The following is a 24,600-nucleotide window of genomic DNA, read 5'->3' as shown; positions in this document are numbered from 1 at the left end:
TCTGTTTTCTGCCCTGCAGCATTGATACCATCAGATCAGGGGCTTTCCTCCAACACGACACCCATTAATGCACTACTCTTACAGCACTTCAGGTCCTTCTCTGCAGTCAAGGAGGTACCTTTAGAAAACAAATGACTAATTTCTTTCTCAGTGAGACATTATATTTGACATTCAGGTACAATATGTAGAGTAAAGAATAAGTTCTCCTAGATGCAAGTACATTTGTCAACACCAAAAAGCCTGCACATGTTAATGATGAGGACTTGAAAGCCAAAGATGTCAGATCACCATAAAACAGCAACATAATTTCAAAGTTCAATAATATTCCATCTTGCTTTCATTTGGGGTAAGACAAATATTTCATACCCTCTGTTTCTAAGAGAAATACGTTTGAATGTCATTAGCGTAACAACACATCAAACTAGTTTATTAAACCACAAAATACCAAAACATTGCTCAAGAATGACGAGTTCCTCATTCTTTATATCTATACGTCTAAAATAAAACACACTTCCTACCTTTTACTTTGTGAATGCCATCCCTTCCCCTTGATGTTTGGTTTGAACAGAACTTTTCCACACACAGATGGTTTTTCTCACCAGGAACAGTGTGGTTGCTCTGATCTTTTTCCGTTATTAACTGGGTAACTGGTCAGTTTTACCTTATCTGGGGGTGTTAGTTCTGCCACCCTGTGGCAGCTTTATTACAGGATTGTTCCCACCTGCAAAGTTACTGTAGGAAAAAACGAACAATTGAGAAATGCTCAAATTCTGTAGAACCCTAACCCTAAGATTTATTGCATTTGTCTCATACTTAACTTTAAAACTACTCAATCGTTTCTGACTTTTGTGTTAACACGTTGCTTTAAACCTTTAAGGTCTTGAACCATTGTTTTTTTTTGGAGAGTGGAGCGATTATGCAACTCTCGTATTCAGATTCATAATGTGCTTATTCCCAAACCTGTTTGGTCTTATTCTGATGGAAAACTGTCCACAGTGAAGCAATCTTTACTAACCTTGGCCAAGAAAAAAGCCCCTGCTTCTAGCCTTGCAGCTTTAAACTAGATGACCAATGTTTCTGGAGACATTTTTTTTTCTCAATGATCCGGTTTTTATGTTTTGAGTTATTTCTGCATTTTGTTATTTAGCTCTGTGTTTCTTGAGCATTTATCTTGCTCTACTTGCACTCATTTTTCATTTCTCCCGTGTTTTTGTGTCTCTCTTTGTGCCTCAGCCCACTGCTGCACCACATTCAGTTCCTGTTGCCTGTCTGGTTTTACCTTGTTGACTTCCTTACATACCACCTGCTTGAAAAGTTCAAGTTTTTATTTTCAATAAATCACATCTTGGGATCGGCACTAAACTGAATCTTGGCTCAGTTTTAATGTGAGACGAGACAGAGATTTAAATATTTCACAATAAGAAGTATGGATCTGTCAAATGAGGGTTCATATCTGAACATGATGAACTGTCAAGCATAATGATCAAAGTGAGCATTGATCTTTAAGACGCCATCTTATTGAACACTAACTTACAACTCTCATTAAATCACAAGCTTTATTTTTTAATGCGGGTGCATGGAGAAAAGACTCAGAAAATTAATATTTCACTACTCCATTGCAAATGTATTTATCTTTATATTATGAATATTCTTCGTAAGCAGGTGTGATACATTTCTGTTCACACATTCAGTGTTAAGACTGATTGTATTCGGGGGGGTCAGAGAACAAGTAACGATGAATATTACACATAATTACAGATAAATTAATAATTTCATTCTAGAGGAGGCACGAAGAGCTGTAAAAACAAAACAATTACCAACCAGTCAGAATCAAAATGGACAAACCTGCAGGTAAACTTTGTGGAAAAACACACGACGTGGCTGCGTGCGCAGTCACACGGACGCGGACCTTCACAAACAAATGTAGTTAGTAGATTAGAACGAGGCAGGAGAAAGGTGCAGGGCAGTTCCTTCCCATGAGTCAGATGAAAAGATAAAAGAGCAAAGAGGATCACAGAAGAACAGATAAAGGGTAAAAGCAGGGAGCAGAAAAAAGAAGCAGAGCTCATATAATGGAATAACACACATTTAACCAGAGCCAGTGGAGCCAATTTAGTTATCTGTGGTCCCAGAGGCAGCGAGTGGGGGGGGTTCGGCTGTGTCAGTCAACTCTGCTCCGGGTTACTTTTCATGTAGCCGCAGCAGGATGGTGCAGGTACACAGGAAACTTTGATCAATTTGACTTCTTCATCGCCACACAGAAGAAATGAAAGGTGGTCAGTTTCTAAAAGGATTAATCAGGATGACGGGTCTGAGGTTCTGACTTTATTTTAAAGTTTATTTCAGTGAGCAGAAGTGCACTTTTCAGAGAAAAAGTTGCTTAAAAAATACAGCAAGCTAGAGAGTGAAAGGAGGTGAAAACTTTGAGACTAAACATTGAAGTCATCTAGACAAACTTGAGGTTCACTGCAAAAGTACTTTTGCAAACTTAATTTTTTCTGATAGAACAACACCATGAAGCGGGGAAATAACGTTGTACAATTTTTCTATAAAGTTTAAAAAAAGTGTTTTGAATGTTGATTCCTGAATTAACATTTAGTGGAAACGCCTGTCACTGCGGTTACACCAGGAGGTCTTCCGAAAATCTGTTCAATTTAAATCTGGACTTTGACTGGACCATTTTAATCTAAAGCATTGCGTTGTGGCATTGCTGAGTTGTTGGATAAACCGTTGCACCAGTTGCAGGTATTTTGAAGCCTCCAAGAGTTATTTATTTATTTTTTTCAATTACAAAGTAGTTTTTTTTCTGTACTTAAATTACACACACAAAAAAGGTAATATGTGTAGTTGATTGGTTGCACTTTATTTTAATGCACAGATTTTACTTTTTAAAAATAAATCAAAACAATTTCCATTCCAACTTTTAATTGTTTCTGCTTTCAATTGACCTTCCATATACAATCCAAGTATAAATACATTGGAGTTTGTTGATATAAAGGGTCAAAATGTGATGAAGTTCAATAGTTTTGCAAGTCACCATAACATCCTTTTGCATCTTGCAAGAATTGTGCGCAGAAGCAGTAACTCACTGGAAAGATCAGATCATAAAACAAAGGAAAAAATTAAAATCTCAATAAATGGGATCTTAATATCTTGTTCTTGTACTTAATCCTGTACACACCAACCCAATAAAAGTTACATTGGCCAGCAAATCTTTATTGAGTCTGAAAGACATTATTTCAATTGAATAAAGTTGATTTATATTGCACCAATTATGAAGAAATGTTATCTCAGAAGAGCCAAACAGATCCAATTCATACCCAGTTACATAAACACACATCATTCAGTTGCTCTGCCTTCTGTTTCTGATAGTATCCTAAAATATTGTTTTTCTTTTTTCTGGTTGTTTTACAAAATGCTGCTATTGTCTTTCTTACTTTGGTTTTTTAAAAGACATTTCTGCTCTTTTCACCTAGTTAATAAAACATAATTACTGATTACATAGAAATTACCAATTTTTTTCATTTTTAAAATGAGGCTGTTTTAAAAAGTTTAAAGCAGAAAATGCCATCATTTGTTTCCAACAAGCATGGTAAAAACCTGTAAAAATATTTTCCAAACGGTTAGACAACGTTCACTGAGGTGACCCAATTTCAACCTGGATGTACGGTCACATTTGAATTGGATACGTATCGGATATCGAAGCGTCATAAAAAGATGAGACACAGGTGGAATTACGCAAAGAAAATTGGAGTTGGGTCACTTCAGGCTGCAGCGTAGACACAGCTTTGGGTTAATCAGCAGCTTGTATTGTTAAAGGGAGGAGTTACTGACATGTGGGGCTCCCCTCTGCTGCTCACTCAACACTGTCAGTCATGGAGAGAGAAATAAATGGTCCAAGAAGGTGTAGAAGATTTGATCAAAACTTCAACAGGAACACAAAGTCCGTAGTGGATCTTCAGAAGTTTAAAGTAAGAAAATACCCTTTTTTATTTGCACTTTATTCATAAAGGAAGTCTTTAAAGTTTAATGTACATGTCACATCATTGATTACATCTCCTTCATTTTAATAAACACATTTGATCAATTTTCATTACATAATTTCTTATTTTAAATAGCTGCATATATGTTTATTTCTCAGATATAAGGGAAGCTGAACATGCTGCTGCAAAAGCTGAACTTGTGCTCAAAACTTTCACCACAGAGATTCCAGTTTCTCACCAAACATCTGACTCAAGGCAAGACTAATATTACAATCATCTGTTGAATTTGTGTGAACATTATCACAGCAAAGTGGGACAACAACAATCAGATGAAAAAACAAAACAAAAAGAAAACAGCTAATTTAAATAATTACTTAATAACTCTGATTTATTAAGTTTGGTTTCTAGTTTTGTCAGATTGTTGGCTTAAGAAATTTTATATAACAAATGTTGACCTTGAACTTATTTATCAGTTGCAGTCTAAAATGTTTTTGTAGTATTTTCAGTATATTAATCCTAAAAAGTTCAACGTATTATTTTAGTCTCTGTAAAATAATATTGTGTAATGTACATACTTCAGAAAATATTGAAATTTTATGGAAGAAATACTAAGTGATGTTAAACTAGAAGATTCGAAACATGTTTTTTTAAATGAAAAATGGATATACAGATTAATTCAGTAATATTTAAATCATGCCCCTTTATAGGTTTTTGTGTCCACAGAGAAATGTCTGATAAAGTTTGCTCTGGGTTTGTCCCTCGTCCCTGTCCTCGTCCACTCAGGCGCCTCATTGGTGCAGAAAGATGTGTGGTGTCAGCAAAGGCTTTCTGTCTGCTTGCATTGCTGATGTGGCAGTTGCAAGGCCATTATTCCCAGTTTCTCTTGGATACAAAAAGATTTAAAACAAGACCTTCACTCTTCTAGTCTCATTCATAGAAAAGAGCAATATCACCCAGGAAAGCATTCACAGTTTAGAGAGAAAAGAAACTTCAGTGATACATTGATAACTTTAGTTTTGATTTTATTAGTTATTCTAATAAAACCAGGTCGTTCAACTTGTCATTAATGGTGCTATTATGGAACAAGGCAGCTAAAAGTCCAGCAGAGAGCAAAGATTGGAGTTTAAATCATGTCGTCATCGTTGATAAAATTCAATAAATAAGCAAAACTGTTTCTATGCTTGATTTGAAAATCTTAGATTTCCTTATTGTTCGCAGAATTCAGTAATAGAGTCCATGGCAGCTCCTTTGCACATCGCGGCGAGCTGCATAAGGCCAAGAGGATTGTGTTTAAACTAGGAAGCGCTGTGGTCTCCCGTGGTGATGAATGCGGTCTGGCTCTCGGACGACTGGCTTCAATTGTGGAGCAGGTGAGTCTCCAGTCACTAAAGTTGCATTTCTTTACTATAAATCAGCATGAAATTCATTTTTTTTGGTCTTTTTTTTTCATCAAAAACACACATTGATAACATGTATTGATACAATTAATACCTTCCATCATTAGAGGGAAAGTATCAGTTGTATTTTTAATTGGTTATATTGCTGTTCAGGTGGCCATGCTGCAGAATCAGGGCAGGGAGTTGATGATCGTAACCAGTGGCGCTGTGGCTTTTGGCAAGCAGAGGTTAAGACACGAGATCCTTCTGTCTCAAAGCGTCCGACAGGCGCTGCATTCAGGAAACGGTCAGCATAAAGAGATGGTAAGGGAAATACTAGGAACATTGTGGACCCTGTTGAAATTTAAAACTAGATGTAACGCAAAGAAAGCTGAAGTCCTTGTTTGCCACTACATTCAGTGGGCAGCGCAGGTTGATAGTCCCCACACAGGCACACCCACTAGAACGAAACAAACGCACCCAGTGTAACACTTTCATTCCATTGGCTGAGAGGTTGCCAGGAGCTGGTACTTTTTTGTTCCAAGTGCGAGCAGGAAAGGATTTGCAAGCGACCAGAGAGGTTAGCAAGCAGAGATTTGAGCAGAGGCGAGTTTTGAGTGTGAGGAGAAAGTTTTGAGAAAGCACATTGAATATTTGAAAGAGAGCAGAAGTTTTGAGTATAAGTAACTACTAGTTTTGAGAAGAAAAGCATGAAGTCCTGCTTTCAAATTGAAAATGTAAGCACAAGTATTAAACGTAAGCACAAGTATTAAACGTTTTGAGAACAAAAGAATTGAAATCTTCTTTCTGACTGAAAATGTGTGTTGTCAAATTATGGCAGAAAAATTCACCCATAAAGCTACAATAAATTGTAATTTACACACTAATTCTTGCTTTTACAAGCTGTGTGTCATTTTGGTTGCAGTTTGTCCCAGTGCTGGAGGCCCGAGCCTGCGCTGCGGCTGGACAGAGCGGGCTAATGGCTCTGTATGAAGCCATGTTCACACAGTACAGCACATGCACTGCACAGGTACTCAGAAAACTCTCCGACATTTAAAAACTTGTATTTTATTTATCGTTTCTTTCTATTAAATCCTTTTTGTTTCCTCAGGTTCTTGTGACAAATCTGGATTTCCACGATGATGAGAAGAGGCAGAACCTCAACAGCACACTGCAGGAGCTGCTGCGCATGAACATCATTCCCATCATCAACACCAATGATGCAGTGGCACCTCCACCAGAACCCAACAGCGACCTGCAGGGGGTAAATGTACAGGAAGCATGGGGCGACCGATGGAAGTGCAACAATCTGTTACCATAATACAGATGGAAAATGAACCAATTAATAGTTGCAGTTCGTGTCTGCTGCTCTGCTACTGTATATTTTGAGTTTTCAGTCTTGCCAAGATCAACATAAATGATGAGTCCTTGAATGTAGAGTAGTGAGATCTAAGCAGAATATAAAAATTAACAAAATCCAAACAGCCAATGATCAAGACACTGAGCACTCATTTTTGCACAATTTCTTCAGATCATCCAGAGTCCTGAATCTTTCTCTCCTTTCTCTTCTGCTAAGTCTACAAATTAATTTTTTGCTGAATTTAAACCTGTAATTAATTTATTAAAATGCTCATTTAAAATTAAATTACAAATTGTATATGTTACCAAACATATAAAAAATGCAGAGCTTTACTGAATAACATTAAGAAAAACAGGTAATGAAAATAAGAATATTATTATTACCACTACTACTACTACTAATAATAATTCCTATAAATAAAATATAATAATCATGATGCTAATGATATATTACTCATTATTAATACATAATACTAATTATTATGCAATCATTATATATTCCTTATTCATGTAATTAATATATTTATAAGTATTTATTATTATGTAATTATGTATTGACTAATACATAATCACTATATATAAGGTTGGATTGTTTTCATTACAAAATTGTGCTACTCCAATGAAAAGATTACTTTAGTCTTATTTACTCGTCTTTATTAGTGCTTCTCTCTGAAAATATCTAGATGAAGTGAAAGTTTGTGAAGTTTTCTGGTTCTTCAGGTGATCAGTATTAAGGACAACGACAGTCTGGCGGCGCGGCTGGCGGTGGAGATGAAGGCCGACCTGCTCATAGTGCTGTCTGATGTTGACGGTACGAATGCGGCCGCCACAGTTTTGGGTTGTAGTTAAATAATAACACGGTCCGACTCTGCAAATCTGAATTTTCTATTGATGATACAAGATTCATTAGAACTGCAAGTTTAACTGAAAGTTGGGATTTTAATTCTGTTTTGTTCTGGTTGGTTGTCACACATGAACACACAGATCATCTTTAAAACCTTGGAAATGTTTTAAATGTTGCTCTGGACAAATCTAAGTAAATTATTATTTTTCAATTAATTTAAATGTCTCGCAATTCTAATAGTGAGTTATAAAGTTCACTTTGCCATGGTGTCCAAATGCACATAGAAATATTTATAAAACTTCACACTTCAATATATGCTATTGGTTTACTAGTGTGATATGCATTCATATTTTTTGCTCTGACGCCCCACAATAAAATCCATCTTTTCTTGTAAAATTTCTTTACTGAAACATTATTTAAGTCCCTTGATTGAAATGGCCGGTTTCTGGGCTCCATCTGTTTCAGAGTTATTGGTTTGGAAGAGTACAGTTTGAATTAGATCGTTTGTTTTTCAGGACTGTATAATAGCCCACCTGGAACAAACGATGCTAAACTCATAGACGTTTTCTACCCTGGGGACCAGCAGTCCATCACCTACGGGACAAAATCCAGAGTTGGGATTGGAGGCATGGAGGCCAAGGTTTGTCACAAGTCTTTCTATCATTTGCTAAAAGTATTTTTTTTTCTTTGAGGACTTTAAGTGACCAGTTGCGTTTCAAACAAGGAAAAAAATGTGTGGTGCTGAAGAGATCACAAAGTTAAAACCAAAGGTGTTCTTAACGCCTGTGTCGTTTTATCTAACTCCTTGTTTTTGTCTTCCTTATGAGAAAGTAAAACTCGTTCAGCATTTGTGTAACTGTCTTGCAGGTTGAGGCAGCTCTCTGGGCGCTGCAAGGAGGCACCTCAGTGGTCATTGCAAACGGCACAAACCCCAAAGTAACCGGCCAAGTAATCACTGACATAGTGGAGGGGAAGAAAGTGGGAACCTTCTTCTCTGAGGTCAAACCTGCTGGTGTGTTTGAATAAGATTTTTTCCAAGCCAATATCTGGTTTTCTTAGAGGCCTGACCTGTTGATTCTCGTTTTGTTTTTTCTATGAAAGAGTAAATAAATGCTTGCTTAGTTTGTTGTGTTAAAAAAAGTTGCTTCATTTATGCAATGTACCCATGACCTTGTAGGAAACAGGTCATGGATACTAGGGATTCCTAGTTTTGATCTAAAAGTGAATAAAGCAAATTTGGTATTTCAGCATTTTAGATGCCAATTACGAGTCAGAAATGACAACAAGGAAATTGACTTCTTTGGTGCATCTCGGTATCAGATCAGAGATTTTACACGACTGTCAGTCTGTCTAATCCTGGACTCTGTTCTCGGTTGTAGGTCCATCTGTGGAGGAGCAAACAGAAATGGCCAGAAACTCAGGAAGAATCCTGGCATCACTTCATCCAGACCAGGTGAAGAATGGATCTCAGTCTAAACATGTCATCTTGTTGTTTCTATATGCCACTTTGCAGGGTGTAAACCTTCATTATTTGTAATTTTACTTGCTTTCCTACCTTGCCAGCTTCAGAGAAACTCTGAACTTTAGTAGACAGATCTGCTCCTTGCTGAGCCTGTACTCTGTCTGTGTTTTGTTATCTGCAATGTCAGAGAAGCGAGATCATTTGCCATCTAGCAGAACTGCTGACGGAAAGGAAAGACGAAATTCTGGCTGCAAACAAGATAGACATGAAGATGGCTGTCAGCGCAGGTAACAAGACCAGAGTCTCTACTTATCTGTTCTTTCAGCTGTCCAAAATAATTCTAGATATATTAATTTAGAGTCATCAACAAGTTTTCATCAAATCTGTCAGGTCCTTCTGTTTGTCTTCCCTCATTTATTTTGTATTTTTGGCACCTACCAAGAGGACAACATGCAGCATAAAAATGCTTTATATCTTTTTATGTGAGCATACTACATCTGTTTTTCTGACGTAGCCTAATTTTTTTTATACTGGTTTAAAACAATACAGTGATTCTACAGTGGAAAACTCAACCAGATTTTTCAAGCCTTTTTAGTTCATCTTGGCAAAATGATCAGTAAAGGACCAAAACATCAATGTACAGTAGCTGCACTTTTACTTTGGCTTAGCGGGCAACAATATCGTAGCGGCTTTGTGAAAAAACATGGTTTTATTTGATGGATTTCATACCAGAAAAGAAGAAATCTTTCAAAAAGGACATCTTCGGTTTGTAGCAAGTTTGATCCTTGTAAAATCCAGGGTATTTTGGTAGCATATTGGAGTTTGTGCATGAAACATTCTGTCTGTCAGCAAAGTGTCTTTATTGTGTACCAAATCCAACATTTAATTTTGATGCAAAAATTTTAAAAACTATCAAACTCTTGAACCAACAACATTTCTAACCTCACCACAGTTTCCCTTCTTGACCTTTGACCAGGACGTCTGTCTTCAGCCATGTTGAAGCGTCTCAGCCTGTCATCAGTTAAGCTAAGTAGTTTAGCCGTTGGTCTGCGTCAGATCGCCGTGGCGGCTCAGGACAGCGTTGGGCGTGTGGTGCGAAGAACAAGGGTGGCTCCCAGTTTAGAGCTGGAGCAGGTCACGGTTCCCATAGGGGTTCTTCTGGTCATCCATGAAGCCCGTCCTGACTGCCTGCCACAGGTAAAGTCACAGGACAAAGTTGAGTGTCTTCTTAAACAATGTGGAAAGACAAAAAGGTGTGAGGTCCAGACTTGTTTCTCTGTTTCAAGCATGCAATCTGAACTGTAATCTGATATTTTTAAAGTGACAAACACCTGTTTTTGGAATGCTGTACCTTTTTTCTTTATCGAGGTCTCTGCTCTGGCAATAGCCAGTGGGAATGCTCTTCTTTTGAAGGGTGGAAAAGAAGCTACCAACACCAACCGTGTCCTGCACCAGCTCACTCAGGAAGCCCTTTCTCTGCATGGAGTCAGAGAGGCGGTACAGATGGTAAAACTTTTTCTATTCATCTATTAATGCTGTATATAAACCATGTGCAATCATTATATGTAGAGTAGAGGGACTTATGGGTCCATGTCTGCCTGTTTTTCTAAGAAGTTGCTAAAAATCAGAATTTTGTATTCAACCTTCTTCAGTCATTACTTTGTAGAACCAATTTCGCTAACTAGATTACTTCTGGATTTTATTTTGGGGTATCAGTGTAGCTGAAAACAAAAGGAATCCACACTTTTTAGATCTTCGTTAGATAAAAATATTCTGTTTCGTTCTTTCACATAAAAGATTTTCCATAGGACTATAAAGGTTTGTCTTTTGCTGCTCCTTTCCAGGTAAACACTCGTGAGGAAGTAGAGGATCTTTGCCGACTGGACAAGATGATTGACTTGATCGTCCCCCGAGGTTCGTCACAGCTGGTGCGGGACATTCAGCAAGCAGCCAAGGGTATCCCAGTCCTGGGCCACAGCGAGGGAATCTGCCACGTCTACGTTGATGCAGACGCTGATGTTGATAAAGTCATAAAAATTGGTCTGTGAATCCAGCTCACAAAATCTTAAATTGACATGCCTGTTTCCTTTTTATTCTCACTAACGAATCATACTGTTTCTAACATCAGTGAGGGGTAGTATATTCAGAGTTTAGTGCACCTGAAATGCAGTTTCCCGTCTGTTTTGTATCCCAATCAGTGAAAGACTCCAAGTGTGACTACCCAGCTGCATGCAATTCAATGGAAACTTTGCTAATTCACCAAGAAATCCTCAGGACTCCAATGTTTGACAAGCTAGTTAAAATGTTGCACAATGAACAGGTAAGAGAAATATAAATCCTGTAGAAAACTGAAGAAATCAGTGCTAAAACTGGTGATTTTGGCAAAAACATGTATTTTTGATGTGTTTTTTCCCCACTTAGGAAACATTAAAAGTTGAGGATTTTGTTGGAGAGTATAGTAAAAATAAAGATACACACATATTCCATAAAGTCTCCATTAAGATTGTGTTTTATATATTTGCAAATAGAAATGGTTTTTGGTAATGTTACTTTAATTCTGATAGGCTCCAACAGACAAATATGATTAACAGAAATCAAATTCAAAGGACTTCTCATGTCTGGAAAGGAACAATTCATGTTTAAATATTAGGTGAATAAGTAAATTCAGTCTGTAGACATTTGTGCTTCAGTTTTTTTATGTTATATGCAGCTCACATTTGCAATATACATGTAGCACAACCTGATTTTATTCCATAATTGATCATGAAACTGACTAGTTCTTGTGAAGTAATGTTTTGTGTGGTTTCATCAGGTGAAGATTCATTCAGGCCCACGCTTTGCTAAGTACCTGACCTTCAGTCCGGCAGAAGCCAGCTCCCTACGCACAGAGTACAGCGACTTGGAGTGTTGCTTGGAGGTGGTAGATGGGGTGGAGGAGGCCGTGGAGCACATACACAAGTACGGAAGCTCCCACACTGATGTTATCATCACAGAAAACAGTGAGTGGAGCAATGATTTCACTGTTACGTGTGTCTTACGTCAGCATGACTACGAGCTCTTCAAGAAGGGAATATTATTTTGTAGCTAATGAATAAACTCACCCTTATATGTCACTTAATGAGCAGCGAGTATCTCGTTAGGATGAGTGCAAACCTTCACTCTGTGGGTCCAACATTGAATGTTCTGACGTGAATATGTTAGTTGGTCATGACAAAAGTTGCTGCATTTTTCTTTTAGTTATTAACATAGTGCTAAGCACCCATTTCTACTTTGATGATCAACTGACGGAGTGGAGGTGAATTGCTGTCATCTAGTGGTCAAAAAAGATACTGCGCTCCACCTGAACCTTATTTCATTGCTTCCAGGATAAAGATGCTAAATTAGAATTTTTCTAATTTATATTTATATATTGATTTGTTACTAAGATTTGTATATTTTAAATATTTATTCTTATATACAGTTCTTACATACCGTGTCTAAAAGGTTAGCTGAAGTTTTTTAGAAAATTTTATTTCTAAAAAATGATTTTTAAAAAAATAATTTTATTAAAAAAATACATTTCTGTTAATTTTTAAAATAATTCTGGATTACAGTTAATGAAAACTTAACTGATAAATCTAGAAAAACACATAAAACCAGTGCACACTTCTTCTTTCCACTAAACTTCCTATTTCTATGCTTAAATGCTAAACAAACGACCAATCACCTTCTTTAACAACAACAACAACTGGAATGTAAGTTGAGTCAGACATGAACAAATTGCATCACTCTGTGTGTATAACATACTAACTTTAATTTAGTTACTGGAAATAAAGTATTTTAAGAATATTCAAATTTATTACAATGCACTTATACTATAATAAACTCACAAAGAATGGATGTCTAAAAGGTTAGCTGGATCAAATCAGTCATTTATGTTACTGTCATGAGATACTTGTGGAAAATTTACAGTGAAGTTGGCTTTAAATACTATTTAAAATTGTATTCAGTTCTACAGTTCTTTCTGCTTGCTTCCACCAAAATGAGCTTTTTGTGTGAAAAATTAATGTGCTGCAGCAGTAGGGTCTACGTTTAGTTATTGTCCATATTTTTTTTACGTGGATCTTTTCATGATTGTCGTAATACCAAGAATTGTAGCTTTATGCATGTTAGTGAATTCAATGTTTTACCTGAAATATGTGCGATATCTTCTGCTTAGAGGTTGATATCCAGGATTTAGGGTTGTTTCAGTAAATGTCCTTTATTTCCCAGAGGAGACGGCTGAGCGGTTTCTGCAGCAGCTGGACAGTGCTTGTGTTTTCTGGAATGCCAGCTCTCGTTTTGCTGATGGGTATCGCTTTGGACTTGGTTAGTAACTTTTAATATTTTACAAATTCAAGTGTTTTCAAATTAGAAAGCTCTTTTTGAATTGTGTCAAAGATGGTTTAATCTTTTTTAGGTTATGCAGACTTTTAGAATTGCTTTAAATTGTCACTCTGCAATAATTTTCAGCATTTTGTTAAACTGTTTAAACATTTTACTATGTAGACTTCAGATGCTTACTAACTCTAGTTTAAGAATTGTTTTTTTCTCACTTAAACCTTGAATTGTTAAATGATATAAATTTAAGTGTTAATTCACTTAAAACTGCCAAATCAGAACCTTTCTTGAGCCTTTTTTAAAATAAAATTTGTGGAGCACATAATGAAAATAAAACCAGGGATGATCAATCCCAACTGTGTACTTCTACGTTATAAACACTATGAAGAAAATATTGAAGAAAAGTTATAGGATCTTTTACTATTAACTGCTGTGAAAGATTGCACTAGCTCCTTGTCTTTCCATGTTGACTTCAACTTTGAAATGTGTTTTTGGTTTTTTAACCATTTCTGACCTAAGTTTCAAATCTCTGCCTGGATATTTTTGCTTTTTTCTTAAATGTACGCAGTTCTTTAAATGTCCAATGAGTAAATTTATTTGCCCATTTCTCCATAACAACAGGAACGTTCAAGATCAAGCAAGTTATTTTTGCAATTTTTTCAAAAAAATTGAAAGTGCGTCCCTCAGATTAGTTTCATTCCCTGCTAATTTTATGGCAGGAGTGAAATTTTTCAGATAGCGTAACATAAGGCGGAATTACAGTACTGCAAATTCAGCTGGGAATGTTTGGTCTGGAAGGGTTAAACTGGCAAAGACCAGATCAGTGACCTAATATTTAAAATCTGTAAAGCATTGGCAAAAAGTGTAAATTTTCTCCTGCAGCTGTCTTTCCACCAGTACTGTTTGTTTTGTTGTCATTGTGTTTGTTTTGGTGTACAGGAGCAGAGGTCGGCATTAGCACAGCCCGTATTCATGCCCGGGGCCCTGTCGGCCTGGAGGGACTCCTCAGCACCAAGTGGGTCCTGAGAGGCGATGGTCACACGGTGGCTGATTTCTCTGAGAGTGGCAGCATGAAGTATCTCCATGAAAACATCCCTATTGAGCAGAATTTAACTGGACACAAGGACAGCAACTTGCGTTCATGTTAGCTTCATTTTTGTGTCCTGTCTCATAAGCTCTAATTGATGTTTTATGAGCTGCTTAACCAAAACTGTAATATACATTTTTTTGTTCACATAATTCTCATTCAATGACAGTTTATAAATGTTTAATTTAGCAGCAGGTTAAATTGCCAAAATGCCTAAATGAAGGATTATTTTTGGAGTGCCACAAGGTTCAGTGCGTGGGCCAATTCTCTTTACTATATATAATGTTCTTCCGCTTGGTAAAATCATTAAATACATTTAAATATAGCTGATGATATTCAATTATATATCTCCAATTAGTTAAATAGATGATAGGCACATCTTAAAGACATAAAAACTGGGATGACATTAAATTTTCTGCTTTTCAATTCTGACAAGACAGAATTTCTCAGATAAGATTATTTCAAAAATAAACTACTTACTTTATTTTTATGGCCTTCAGGTTGTTTTATACAAAAACAAAGAAAACATGTTCATATTAAATGACACAATTATGAACAGATTTAGTGATATTTTTATGTTAAGACATTTGAAAATGTTTTAAACTTCCAGAGAAGAAGGAAAAGGGGATAATAATGTGAAATCAGAGGATTTTTACATTTGGCTTCAGTTTTCTGTTGAAACAAAAGTAGTAACTGTGTTTGTTTTCTACGTTATTCAACCAGCTGCAAAAAAAAAAAAAAAAAATGTTCCTGAAAAGACAGTAATAAAGTGAATGCTGTGAAACAGGAAATATTTTCAGACTCTCATTTCTGGTTTCAACTGCACACTTCCACACAAATATTCTTTCACTTGCTTTGTTTCCAGTTCAAAAATTCATGTTCCGTAATTTCTTTAAGCAATTTTGGAAAAATTATACGCTGGATAATTTCAGGTATGACAAAAATCTTATTTAAGCTTTGCAAACTGTCTATTTTACTCTGACAAGGACAAATAATCATAGATTCTTTTTCACATTTATTATTTTATTTATTTGTTGTTGCCAGCTGCGCTCATTTTTGGATGTTTTGCTGCTTCCTGCTTGTTCATCGTGGTGCCCAGAGCCTCTGTCAGAGCTGGGAAGGCTAACTGACAAGCCTCTCTTTAAAGCTGCAGGGCTGAATGAGACTGCTGCTAAGTGAAGCTCTGTAACGCTTCAGCGTCTGTGCTCCTTTGTGATGTCTCCGCGATGCACGTTTAAGGTTTGGTTTTTGGTTCTTTAATGAGAGTAATGTGGAATAAAAAAAATATAAAATAATAAAAAGAGTTGAGGAAGAATATTTGGGGTTTCTTTTTCCTACTTTCTTTGATTTCCTTTTGTTCCTGCTGTTGAAGTGTTGAGGGTTTCTATATGTATGCTCATCGCTGTCCTGGCTCTAGTCTTTCTACTTTTACAAAGAACACAAATTAACGTGAAGGAGGGGGAAGAGAAGTCATGCTGATCAGAAAAACAGATGTCTAAAAGGGGGCCTGTTTTAAAGTTGCCCATAGGGAAATTTGCGTTGCTGGAAGTGGGGCAAAGGAAGATGGAAGACAATACTACAGAGGTTTAATTATCCAGCCATCAGAAATGAAAAGAGAGACGAGGAGAACTGAGACTAATAATGGAATCACAGACTTATGTTCTGGGTTTTTTTCTGTTTCTACCCCCATCTTTCTCTCTTTTCCATCATCTAAAGAATTCATTCTCCAAAATGCACTACTTACCCTTCAATCAGCTTCCTGTCATAAGTCCAAAGGATTCAGAGATGAAGAAGAAGAGGAGAAAACTCGGATTTCACTTTTTTGGCCTTTTTATGTGCAAAGCGATTGAAAACATCATGACTGGAGGTAGAGAAGGAACAATGCAGGGACAATGAGGATTAGCTCTTTGGTGCATTGTGTTTTATTTTATCCAATCTGATGAATCAAAGTTAGCTGTGGTTCCAGCTGACGCCGTTTAGGTGTGACTGCATACATTTAGTGCATACATTCCGCACAAAACCCCATGATGTATTTCGAAATGGAATAAAAAATGAATTACTTTTTACTAGCAGTAAAATCTTTTGAACAATGAGTCGTAGACTTTGTTTTCCGGAAAGTGACTTTAAAGTGTTTCTATGATTGTATAACATGAAAATCAGCAGGTAATATGTAGGATGGACGTAAAACTTGTGCAGTGATTTCAAAACTTTTCCAAATGGACAACTCACCAGACAACCAAAGAAAAAGTAACGAAGGAAACCAAATGGAAACGTTTGTTTGTTGCAAATGAATTGTTGAGCAACTTTCTGATTTAAATTTACACCTGCCATGAATAACATTAAATCTGATTAATTGGAAATATAGTTAAGCTATTCTATTAGATGTTTCCTGACATCTTTAAAGGTATCAGACAGGACAAGGGCACATAAAATCCATCTAGTTATTTTTCTTTTTTATCCATGAACACATAAATAACTGTCCATACACTGTAGTTCCTTTATCCTTATTGTAATCTCCCTTAAGATTAATCAATTTATACTAAATGTCTTTACGCTGGGCCCTTGTGAATTACAGTCAAATTCCTCGTCAACTAATTTAATTAATATCATAAACCACTGCCTCACATCTGCTTAAACAACCTCACAGATTCGTCTCTGGACATCCTCTGTCATCTCTCACCATCAACGCCCCGAGAACCCGGCACAACCGTTCCCCTGAACCCTGTTGACGTTTTTCTGTCCACTGGGCATTGTTGTTCGAGGATGTAAAAAAAAAAAAAAAAAAACACGATCAGCAAATCGCTGCACTCCTTTAATTGAACATTACTCAAGGCCAAAACTCATATTACTTGTTTAGCTTGATCTTAAGGCGCTCAAATGCTTTCCCTGCTGGGCTTCAAATTTTTTAAATCAATAATTAATGGTCAAAGTTACTTATTCATGTGTATCTTCTCCAATTACGTGGCGTCTAATTAACAATTTCAATAATTGATATTTATTTCTGAAAGGGCTCAGTATCTGGGTGTGATGAAAAATGCATGAGTGGAGGATGTGGACGGGGTTTTGTTTTTTGTTCTGAGAGAGCTTGATGCTTGGGGCTAATAACAGGCCACTTTGACTCCGGCTCTTTGAGTTGGCACTGGTCTTGTGATGTTGATCTAACACAGGCAACTTTCATGGACCCGGAGCTCTCACTCTAGCATGTGATCTCATAAAGACTCCAACATGCCCATCCTCAGATACTCTTCTTTTTGTCTTTAAGAGCAAACTTCAAAGAATGAGCTTCTGTTTCCTTGATAATTTCTCTCTGTGTTTGTGTAATGACACTATAGACAATCGCAAGCTCTCGGTCTTCCAAGGACCTCAGTGGTTACTCTTTATGTTTGCATCCACATTTGCTTTTAAAGTTTAAGAGAAGATCATCTGACAATGACAGCTGTGATGGTGAACGAAAAATTGAAAAGTCCCTTTTGCTGATTTTCATCAAGTTTTCATTTATTGTGATTTCAGTAGGATAGAAGGTTCAGGACCTGCGGGCAAAATCTTTTTCACGATGGAACAACCAAAGCGAGAAAGATTAATATTCTGTGTGAGATTTGAATGAGCACTGAGTTGGAAAACAACTTCAATGCAAAGCGACCAAGCAAAGCCAAAAGGCCACTTCAGATAGATCAAATCTCCGTCATTAAACTGTTTGTTTGCAGGTTTGGAGACCACACAGCTGAGACCGCGCTCCAACAGAGCTGGCATCTGAGAAACAAAAGGGATGAGGGTTAAAGACTGGGAGACAGAGGGGGTAAAAAAAAGAAAAATGAACTATAAATCAGTTGATCTCTGTGACACGTCTCAGAGAGCCGAAGGTAGGGCTGGTGCTTCCCCACTCGCTGTGCCTTCTGTACTCTCCTGGACGCAAGAAGTACTGGCGCCCCCTGTAGTTGGTGTGTTCGTGCAGCATCCAGTAGCCCTCCATGACGTTGACAGAGGAGATGTCACGGGTGTGGAAGCGCTCGTGGAGATCTGGGCAGTCTTCCACCAGCTCTAGATTTTGTCCGGCAAAGTCCGAACGCTCAAAGATCTTCATCCTGTAGTTGCCCTTGTACTGCAGAGGAAAGTGTGACAGTTTCAGTGCTGCACGATTAGAGAAAACTTTACTGCTATCAGGTTCGAGTAGCTATCAAAAACTCACAGGAGGCACCATACGGCATGAGCGGATGCAGTCGTTGAACCCGGCCCAACGTTGGTAGTCGGGATACTCTCCCTTGTGCAGCATGTACTGGTAGCCAGAGTAGTTGGGCTTCTCGTAGGCCACCCAACAGCCGCTGTCGACCTTTATGGAGTTGCAGCGGCTAAAGAAGCTTTGCATCTCAGAGCAGTCGCTGCTGCACTCATAGTTACGGCCCTGGAAGTTCCTGTCTTCATAGAAGATAATCTGCATTCGAAAGACAGTCGGTCATTAAAGTATCACCACCATCCTCCAAGTTCTCTCTGGTGGTTCATAAAATACCAATAAATTTAGCATCGCAGAACCGAAGGAGGCTTGGATTGGAGCTCCGAGACCAACAAACAGTCAACGAAGAATTTCATATGAAATGTGTGTTGGAAACTGCAAATTCTAGAGGGTTAAACTCATCAGTGCCTATCGCTGACATGGTTTTTGTTTTCTACTTTTAGGATCACTAATAATGAATAATCGACCCCTGGCTGAACCGCAGTGATCTGTTCTGTCCTAACCAATGAGTGTTAACAGTTAAAAGTACAGGAGCCTCTCAATGCATTTCTCCTTATTTATAATGAAAACCAAAAGTTTGGCTTCCTCAGTAAATCTAAATATTGCTAAATACAGAAATACATTGGAAAGACTGCTGAACTAGAAGTTAGTCATGACACCATCCACAAACAATCAATGCCAAAAAAAACCCTGACTCTTCACAGAGTGTATTAAGTGCATTAATGGAAAGTGGAGTGTGAGGAAAAAGTGTGGCATGTGCAATGCAACAGGGAGAACTGAAGGGTTGGTGTAAGTCTGACTTTATGGTTCGAAGCCCAATTTTAAGATAAAAGTAAATATTTAATCTTGTTGGGGTATCAAGTTTTCAAGACTTGGTAGGTATTACAATATTTTCAAGAGAAAGACAAGAGTCATCAGACCGCAAAACATGTGATTAAGGGTACAATGAAAGCAATCAGGGGTTCTTGATTTGCAACACAATGTCACACTGACTTGACGCCATGCGACGCGACGCCACTAAAGTCATTCATGCAGATTAAAAGGTTGCATTTCCTGTCATTCATAATCAATCAAATACATCACTCCCTGTAAAGAATCTGATATTTCACTGAATTGATTTAATCTTTTCAATGAAATCCTAAGTTTACTTCGACAGTACTTTGTGAAAAAGAGAGAATGGTTTTCGTCATGTCCTTCAGCAATAGGTGGAGAGGGTCTCTACATTGAATGGTTTTTAAACCTGTTTTATTCTGAGCCAGGTTTGAAAACTCAGGTTAATTATTGAATTATTTTTTATGACTGTAAGTCGTAAATTTTTGAAAAACTTGGCAGGTGAATAAAAATTAGTACATGAAGTGCCTGAAGTAAAGTTGAATAAAAAATTAAAAATCCAGTTAAATGGAGAATAAAAGTCTGATTCTGAATTTAAAATAAGAAAGTTATATTTAATACAATCCTCAAGAGTAGAAACAAATATTTTTCTATTTGTTTTTGCATTTTAATTTGAATTATTTTACTTTATGTATTGACATTGCAGCTTTTCCTATTCCAAACGTATTGATCGCTATATATCCTCAATTTAATTTCGCTTGTGATTACTCTAATCTACAAATCAAGTATTTGTATTTCAGTAACTCTGTCAAACTTAAAAACTCAAGCTTACCTTGCCCATTGTGACTTTGTTCAGTTAAGTTCAGACCAGATCGAGTGCAAAGCTTCTGACCAGGCCTCTTTATAGATCCTGCTGGGATCAGGCCTTTGTGAGCTTGACACAAAGCTTTGTCCTGTCAGCACAGTACGCTCTATACAAGGTAGGACACTATCGGAATGGTAAGCTGCAGCAGCTGCTTTGTCTCTGTCAAAGCTCTGCCCGTCTATAGAAAAATACTGTACAACTGCGTTTTTTCCCCTGAGGCCCTCAGTAAGAGTTGCAGGATCTGCATGAATGCCAGAAATGCATGATTTTGTAATTGCATAGACTTCTTTAAATAATACCACCAAAAGAAAACCCATTGTTTTAGAGTTACATGTTTATTGTTCACTTGATGATTGCATAGGTGGAGTTTTACATGTTAGTCCTCATCCTCCTGAAAGAGCCAATCATGGGGCTGAAGCCGCCCCAGTCCCCGCAGGACCTGTACATTCCTGGGCGCATGAAGTACTGCCGTCCTCTATAGTTGGGATGCTCGTAGAAGATCCAGTAGCCCTCCATGACGTTGCAGGAGTAGATGTCTCGGTAATGGAAGCGGTCGTACACGTTGGGGCAGTCATCCATGAACTCCATCATGTGCCCCATCATCTCGGGCCTGTTGTAGAGCCTCATCCTGTAGGATCCTCTATACTGCAAATGAAACACATTAGAGTTTGATTATCATGCTGTTTCAATATTGATGCATCCGTGGAAGAACATTTACAAATCTACCGTTAGGGCACACGAGTCAAACTGAAATCTATCCGCCATAGCTTTTTATTTGGCCCTCTAGGTTCTAGACTGAACATTAAGTGTGCTTAAATATTATGTTACCAATCAAATCAATGCCATTTTTATCTGCTTGTTCCAATCAGTTCCTCCAGTTCCCTGAGAATTATTATGGAGATTCACGCAAAATCAACTGATTGTGCTTGTAACTGGGAGTTTATTGCAGATTTTTCTCAAAAATGATTAAAAACTTTTTAAATTGTACTAAACAGCTGCCTCAGCCTTGATTGATGTCAGATTATACTCCATGATCTGTACATCAAATAATAAAATGTCGCATTTACCGTCAAATTAGTACCACAAATACTTTGAATTTTATTGCAAAAAATCACAAAAAGAATCATGAAATCCTGGAGGGACTGAAACGATGTTAAAGAATATTTAATTTTAAGAATTTGTTGATATTTGAACAGTTTGTGAACTGGTTTTATTGATGCATTCTGGCACAATCGGCCCTTTAAGAGCATCCATGAGCTTGATTTGGCCCAAAATGAAAATGAGCTTGACAGCCCTGATTTAGGGGGTTAGAGCACATCCTGTTCTTACAATACCTAAGCAGAAACCTTTTAAACTATGACCTGTGTTAGTGAGTGACATGTTTTAAAGCAGCTTTTTTATGTGCAAGGTGCCACTGATCCGTCTGTCTGATAAACTTACAGGGGGGAACATCTGGCAGGAGCGGATGCAGCTGTTGTAGCCCATCCAGGAGTGGTGATCCGGGTAGTCACCGGGGCCGAGGATGTACTGGTAGCCCATGTAGTGAGGCTTCTCGTAGGCCACCCAGTAGCCGCCGCTGACACGCATGGAGTTGCAGCAGTTGAAGTGCCGGAAGGTGTCCATGCAGTCACTGCTGCACTCCCAGTGGCGGCCCATGTAGTTTCGGCCCTCGTAAAACACAATCTAAAGGGAGGAAGGCAAGCATTTTAACTCACATTTATACAGTGCTGCCCATTTGAACTGACATTTTATTGCTTGATGGGTGAAAAGTTGTTTATTCTGTGTATATTCATTCAGTCTGAATTTTTAGGTCAGTTTTTTACTACCTGGAAAAACATATTTAAATTCCTACTTCATACCTAACCTTCCTGAATTTTGCATATCAGTGCATTTTAAGTTGTTGAGTATTTTTTAACAATTTTCATGAAAGGAAATCAGAAAAATTCTCAAACTTCACTCATAATTAAACTTAATTGCATTTTTTTAAAATTCTGAACTAGTTTCCATTGTTGCCAGACTACAACTTTTTACAGCTGAAGAAATCAGATAAAACTAAAAATTGTAAAAGTACAAAATGGCAAAGGAGAAAAAATATGATTGGAACCATGTAGTTTGTAACTTTTCTCCCTTTTTTTGTTCCCGTTACTCCAACACAGAATACGTTTTTCCTTTTCTGCTCTTTTGCCCTGGCTGGTTCCTTGCTGCACGAGGAGCTCATACCTTTCCCATGGCTGCAGGGCTGTGGATGTTTTCGCACCGTAGCCCTGCGCTCACCTACAGGACCTTTTATACTCTCCTGCTGGCCAGGAGGCCTTTGATGCGTCAGGGACGACTACTCTTTACCTTTTCAGATGTTGACCACTGTTTCCTTTGTGTGTGAGCCCAGGGTTAACTTTCCTCCTGTCTGCTAGAGTTTACCTATAGAATTGGCAACCACCCCCCCCACGCTGTCGTCAAAAAGAAAAACAAAAAAATGAACAGCATACAAGTGTTATTCTGTGCTTGCATGATCCTTGTTCCACCGTGTGATGCTTCCTTTTGAAATGTCACACAAAGCGCTTTGGTTATGTGGCCCCCTAGAAACAAAGCATTTGAGGTGTACAGGTCATTTTTTGAGGCCCACTCACCAAACTCGGTCTGATTTTTTGCTTCAAGTTTTTCTTAGATGGGAAACTGTACATGTTTACAGCTTTAAATGACTACAAAGAGGCAGTTTACTGGAGTGTTCTGGATGAAAGGCTTACTGTTGCTTAGCTTCTGTTGAAGGAAAGTGGTGATGATACTTTGGGCCGAGTGAAGTTCTGCGTTGATGTAATCTGCAGTGATCCACTCTCGCTTTTCTGCTTCCATAGCCTGCAGTTGCACTGTGATGCCAGACGGGACTGGTCTGTTTGCAGATATACAGAACTTTGTGGTGTGTGAGCGCCTCTGTGATATAAAAAAGGAGGGTGTTCGGGGCATCAGTGTGTTTGAGTCTTTGTGCAAAATGATAGATGTTTGGACTTGAGTGTTTGGCTTGTAAGTGAAGCCTAGAGCTGAAGGGGGAAAGTGCCAGAAAGAGTTGCCGCCGTGCATTGTGGTCCCAAAGCCCAGCTGGTGCCAGAAAGGTCAGTCCCATCTTTTAGCCTTTCATCATGATAAAGACCCTGCGCACACCCCCACCGGCCCCATCTACACTTTACTGGCTTTTCACAGCATATAAAAACAAACACAACCATTATGTTCCTGGGTAAAACCACAGCTATCCTGGCTTTACTTCCAAAGCCATATGACACTGCTTAAATGTCGAGAAACAGTGTTGATGAGCTTCATGTTCTTTTGATCACTGATCCTCCCCAAACTCCCATATGGCTTCAGCCGGTTTCATGTATGAAGTGCTGCTCTTTTCTTGTGACATAAGTAGTTCATTGATTTCCTTTCATCACGCCGTGCAACGTAATTGTAGTAGATGATCAAATGGGATGTTTTGTTTTGTTTTGCGAGTTTTTGGAGCAAAGGTTTACTTTGGAATGAAATGTTCCATCAGAATCTATTAAGAACAAATATTTACATTTTTTATATGTTCATAAATTAAGGATTTTCTTCATCTTTATCAAATGTGAAATACAACTCACAAGAGGGAAACAGTACCGCAAAAACGTTGAGCTTGTTCGATGCTCTGACAGTCAGTCCGATGGATGAGTGAAATAATCTGATACTTAGGGCATCCAAAGAGCCCTAAAAATCCAGATAAATACCCACTTTAATAGTTGAAACACTAAATAGTATGCATAACTAGAGTAAACTGTCTTGACATAATAGCAGAAACTAACTTCCTCATTCTTCTTTAACGCTGCTTTTAACAATAGGAATCCCGCTCTAGGATTGGCTGCATTACAAATGCCAGCCAAAGACATTTTGCCTTGATTTCAGCTTCCCAAAATGCTTTTCAGACATGATGGTGACAGCAGTGGTAAGAGTTTGTTCTGTTATGGAGTTCCATTGACGAAATCCACAATTAACTGGTGGAACCTCTAACTCCAAATTTGAGGATCTGTGAACTGTAGTCTGGGCAAAAAAATGAACTAAATCCTCTATTTTTGTTTTACTGTCGGTGGTCACAATGCCGTGTAATGAGTGTTACCACTTCCGTAGATTCCAGACGCAGGAGAGTCATTCATTTTGATGATTCCAACTGAATCCAAGCATGAGACTGGAGCCTGGAGC

The 24,600-nt window shown here is 37.9% G+C and overlaps 3 protein-coding genes across 3 annotated transcripts; 1 reads left to right on the top strand and 2 right to left on the bottom strand.

Moving 5' to 3' along the window:
* The first annotated feature begins 5,216 nt into the window (after window positions 1–5,216).
* On the top strand, window positions 5,217–15,188 carry aldh18a1 (aldehyde dehydrogenase 18 family, member A1). The gene is made up of 16 exons (XM_055042956.1): window positions 5,217–5,353; window positions 5,534–5,683; window positions 6,285–6,389; window positions 6,471–6,623; window positions 7,439–7,529; window positions 8,078–8,202; window positions 8,430–8,574; window positions 8,942–9,015; window positions 9,212–9,311; window positions 10,001–10,221; window positions 10,393–10,530; window positions 10,869–11,064; window positions 11,223–11,344; window positions 11,837–12,023; window positions 13,276–13,371; window positions 14,323–15,188. The coding sequence occupies exons 2-16, from the start codon at window positions 5,540–5,542 to the stop codon at window positions 14,529–14,531; spliced, it is 2,106 nt and encodes a 701-aa protein (XP_054898931.1). The 5' UTR covers window positions 5,217–5,353; window positions 5,534–5,539; the 3' UTR covers window positions 14,532–15,188.
* Window positions 15,189–17,938: 2,750 nt separating this feature from the next.
* crygmx (crystallin, gamma MX) lies at window positions 17,939–20,449 on the bottom strand. The gene is made up of 3 exons (XM_055043116.1): window positions 20,362–20,449; window positions 18,657–18,899; window positions 17,939–18,569 (listed from the first exon to the last, which is right to left on the bottom strand). The coding sequence occupies exons 1-3, from the start codon at window positions 20,368–20,370 to the stop codon at window positions 18,294–18,296; spliced, it is 528 nt and encodes a 175-aa protein (XP_054899091.1). The 5' UTR covers window positions 20,371–20,449; the 3' UTR covers window positions 17,939–18,293.
* Window positions 20,450–20,710: 261 nt separating this feature from the next.
* On the bottom strand, window positions 20,711–22,733 carry crygmxl2 (crystallin, gamma MX, like 2). Its single transcript, XM_055043115.1, has 3 exons — window positions 22,615–22,733; window positions 21,835–22,077; window positions 20,711–21,039 (listed from the first exon to the last, which is right to left on the bottom strand). The coding sequence occupies exons 1-3, from the start codon at window positions 22,621–22,623 to the stop codon at window positions 20,764–20,766; spliced, it is 528 nt and encodes a 175-aa protein (XP_054899090.1). The 5' UTR covers window positions 22,624–22,733; the 3' UTR covers window positions 20,711–20,763.
* Between the last annotated feature and the right edge of the window lie 1,867 nt (window positions 22,734–24,600).

Source organism: Poeciliopsis prolifica, unplaced genomic scaffold (genome assembly GCF_027474105.1).
Source record: "Poeciliopsis prolifica strain line A6 unplaced genomic scaffold, Auburn_PproV2 SCAFFOLD018, whole genome shotgun sequence".
In the NCBI taxonomy this organism is placed as follows: Eukaryota; Metazoa; Chordata; class Actinopteri; order Cyprinodontiformes; family Poeciliidae; genus Poeciliopsis; species Poeciliopsis prolifica.
The sequence above is the reverse complement of the archived record's forward strand: the minus strand, read 5'-3'. Positions and strand labels throughout refer to the sequence as shown.